Below are 2,981 nucleotides of genomic sequence, written 5' to 3'. Positions count from 1 at the left end.
GGCAGGCTCTTTGCCATCCGCCAGCTGATGGCAAAGGATGCAGGCTCTTTGCCATCTGCAAGCGGATGGCAAAGAGAACAAATAGGCCAGATGAGCGCTACACAGGTTGCTGCCACGTGGCCTCTTTGCCATCTACCAGCGAATGGCAAAGCTCTTTGCCATCAGCCAGCAGATGGCAAAGTGCCTATATTGCCTCATTTAATTTTGTTTTTTCTTATATCAATTCATTTTCACAGAAAATCAAACATAGATATATATATGAACAATATAGCATATTCAACACATATTACCAATAGTCATGAACGCAAATATATCCAACACATGTTACCAATAGTAGCAAGTTTCATCCATACATATACATAGTTTCATCAATATTACACAGTTTCATCATAGGTAGCAAGTTTCACAAAGTCAAAACAAAAACTAAAGACAAGCACTCCATCAACCCAAGCTTCCGTGATCTGAAGCAAATCTATAAAATGGGAAAGAAGAAAGTTAGAAGAAGAAGACTAGAAGAAGAAGATTATTATGATGCAACTAAAATGTGAAGATTATTATGATGCAACTTATATCTGTAAAATAGGTCATTTTGGAGCTAAGTATGGTTATTATGTCATTTTTGAGCTAGCTAAGCATACTAAGTCATTTTGGTGTAAAAAATGCTAAGTAAGGTCATTTTGGAACTAATAAGTTTATTATGTCATTTTGGACCTAGCTAAGCATATGAAGTCATTTCGGAACTAAAATATGTCATTTCGTAAGCATATTATGTCATTCTAGAGCTAGCTAAGCATATTAAGTCATTTGGAGGAAAAAATGCTAAGTATAGGTCATTTTAGAGCTATCCTAGGTTAAATAGGTCAATTTTGAGCTAGCTAAGCATATTAAGTCATTTTGGAGGAAAAAAATGCTAAGTATAGGTCATTTTAGAGCTATCCTAGGTTAAATAGGTCATTTTGGAGCTAATTAAGCAAAGCACTAGGCAAAACTTACCATCAACCCGTAAGGTGAAGGATCGGGGTTCTTGCTTGCGGTAGTGGCAGATGGAGGAGGATCGGGGTTCTTGCTCGCGCCAATGGCAGACGTCGATGCTTGTCGGGAGTTATGCTGCACCAAATTAAAGATCATTTGCAATGTCTCGTTAGCATGATGCAACTCAAATGTGAAGACTAATAAGTAATGTCCATTCAAATGAAACTCACCGTGTCCGCCGGAGCAATGACTGGCATCAGCGTAGGGGTCTGACCATTCTTCTCGCACATGGACTGCACATTTGGTTTTGACGAGTCAGTCATATTAGTTACTAATGAAAGGAACATTGCGTGCATGATTTAGCTAATATGCAGAAGAAACTTACCGCGAAGAGCTCGTATATGGCCCGGTTAGCCAAGTCGTTCCGGTTCCTCTCCTCCTCCAAAAGCCTAGCCGTCCTCTCCTCAATCTCCCTCTCCCTCTCCGCCGCCTGCCTCCTTACCTCCGCCAGAAGCTCCTGGGTCTTTGCTCTCTCTTCCTCAATAGCAGCCTACAACACCACTTCTCTTTAGCATTGTAATCATCGACGGCCGCACACATAATGTAATGGAGGAAAGGTATCTGATTCTTTATAACTAACGTTGATTTTGAGATCCATTGGCCGTGGACGAGGCCTTATCTCAGGATCGGAGCTCGTCTGGCGCCTCTTGATCTGCGGGAGAGTGCTAGTACAACGTATCAGTCCATCCCCAATGGCTAACAAGCCATGGTTCCTCCCGCCACCAGATATCATCACCAGCTCTGGATCAATAGGCTGGCTTGGGTTAAAGTTCGGCCCTTTCCTCGCCTTCCCCTCGTCTCTGTACCTCACGAGCTTGTTGTGGTAGGCGTGGTTGGTGAAGTTCTTTGGATCATCGAGATCAGACTCAGAGAATGCCTTGGCCTTCTTATACGGGGCACTATGGGCCATGGCATAGAGGTCGAACAACTCTGGAACATCCGCCTTGTTGTGCCGCGCCTAAAGGAGAGGAACAAAGTATTAGTTAAGGGCTCAAGCTAGCATGAAGACTGAATTTGCATGAATCATGAAGCAAACCACATACCCAGTTATCCCCGTACTGATATAGGTTGACGCTGCCTTGATGGTGTGGCACACCGCTCATTTTGCCACGCCGATCCTTGGCATTGTTGTGGGTGGATAGCCATTGGGGAGAGCACCACTCATCCACCAACGCCTCCCAACAATCCAGCCTATCCGCACACCATCTCGGGGGCACCTAAGTTAAGTAAGAGAAATTTGAGCGCTACGCCTACGAATCAAATCAAGAAAACTAAATACAAGGCCTTAAGAATAGGTAATTACCTTCATGTACTTCTCCTTACTCACATACTTTGTGCGGCACTTCGACTTGGACATCCTAATACCAATCGAGGCGAAGTAGTCTTGGTATGATTGGCATATACCGAAGAACATTAACTGGAATTTTTGTCTGACTCTTCTCACCCATACCGTTGTCTACCACATCATACCTGGAAGACTGGCAAACGGGACAATACTTCAAGTCCGCATACTCAAGCCTAAATAAGGCACATCCTTTCTCATAGGCATGTATCTTCTCATAGGGCATCTTAAGTACACGGAGGATTTTGTCCGACTGGTACAGGTTTGCAGGCATTACATGGCCTTTGGGTAGAAAGCGTCCAAATAGTGTCATCATTGCGCCGTAGCATTCTCTGCCCAAGTTGAATTGAGCCTTTAGAGCCATTACTTGTGCGATGGCATCCAGCTGACAAACCTCAGTGTGCTCGTGGAGAGGACGTTTTGAAGACTCCAACATATCATTGAAGGCCTTTGCAGATTCCTCCATCTCATCATCCGAATCCCGAGCATCATCAAAGTCTTCCACCATGTCTTCCATCCCGGTACCATGCTCGTCGGTGCGACGACGGCCCTCCTCAGCTCTGGCACGTTGGGCAGACTCACCATGAAATGTCCAGACCGTATAATT

General features: G+C 44.3%; 1 protein-coding gene across 1 annotated transcript; it reads right to left on the bottom strand.

Annotated features, from left to right (window-relative positions):
* Window positions 1-403: 403 nt before the first annotated feature.
* LOC141021890 (uncharacterized) lies at window positions 404-2,337 on the bottom strand. Its single transcript, XM_073497744.1, has 6 exons — window positions 2,076-2,337; window positions 1,613-1,990; window positions 1,358-1,522; window positions 1,203-1,265; window positions 994-1,107; window positions 404-472 (listed from the first exon to the last, which is right to left on the bottom strand). Exons 1-6 carry the CDS (start codon window positions 2,133-2,135, stop codon window positions 404-406), a joined length of 849 nt encoding a protein of 282 aa, XP_073353845.1. The 5' UTR covers window positions 2,136-2,337.
* Between the last annotated feature and the right edge of the window lie 644 nt (window positions 2,338-2,981).

This window comes from Aegilops tauschii, chromosome 4 (genome assembly GCF_002575655.3).
Source record: "Aegilops tauschii subsp. strangulata cultivar AL8/78 chromosome 4, Aet v6.0, whole genome shotgun sequence".
NCBI classification, from domain to species: Eukaryota; Viridiplantae; Streptophyta; class Magnoliopsida; order Poales; family Poaceae; genus Aegilops; species Aegilops tauschii.
This window is presented reverse-complemented; position numbering and strand designations above follow the sequence as displayed.

Coding starts and splice junctions, on each gene's coding strand:
- LOC141021890 (XM_073497744.1), bottom strand. CDS start 2,135: ATGAGCGGTGTGCCACACCATCAAGGCAGCGTCAACCTATATCAGTAC. Junction 1,991..2,075: donor ATCAGTACGGGGATAACTGG/GTATGTGGTTTG, acceptor CCTCTCCTTTAG/GCGCGGCACAACAAGGCGGA. Junction 473..993: donor CTTCACCTTACGGGTTGATG/GTAAGTTTTGCC, acceptor CCCATTTTATAG/ATTTGCTTCAGATCACGGAA.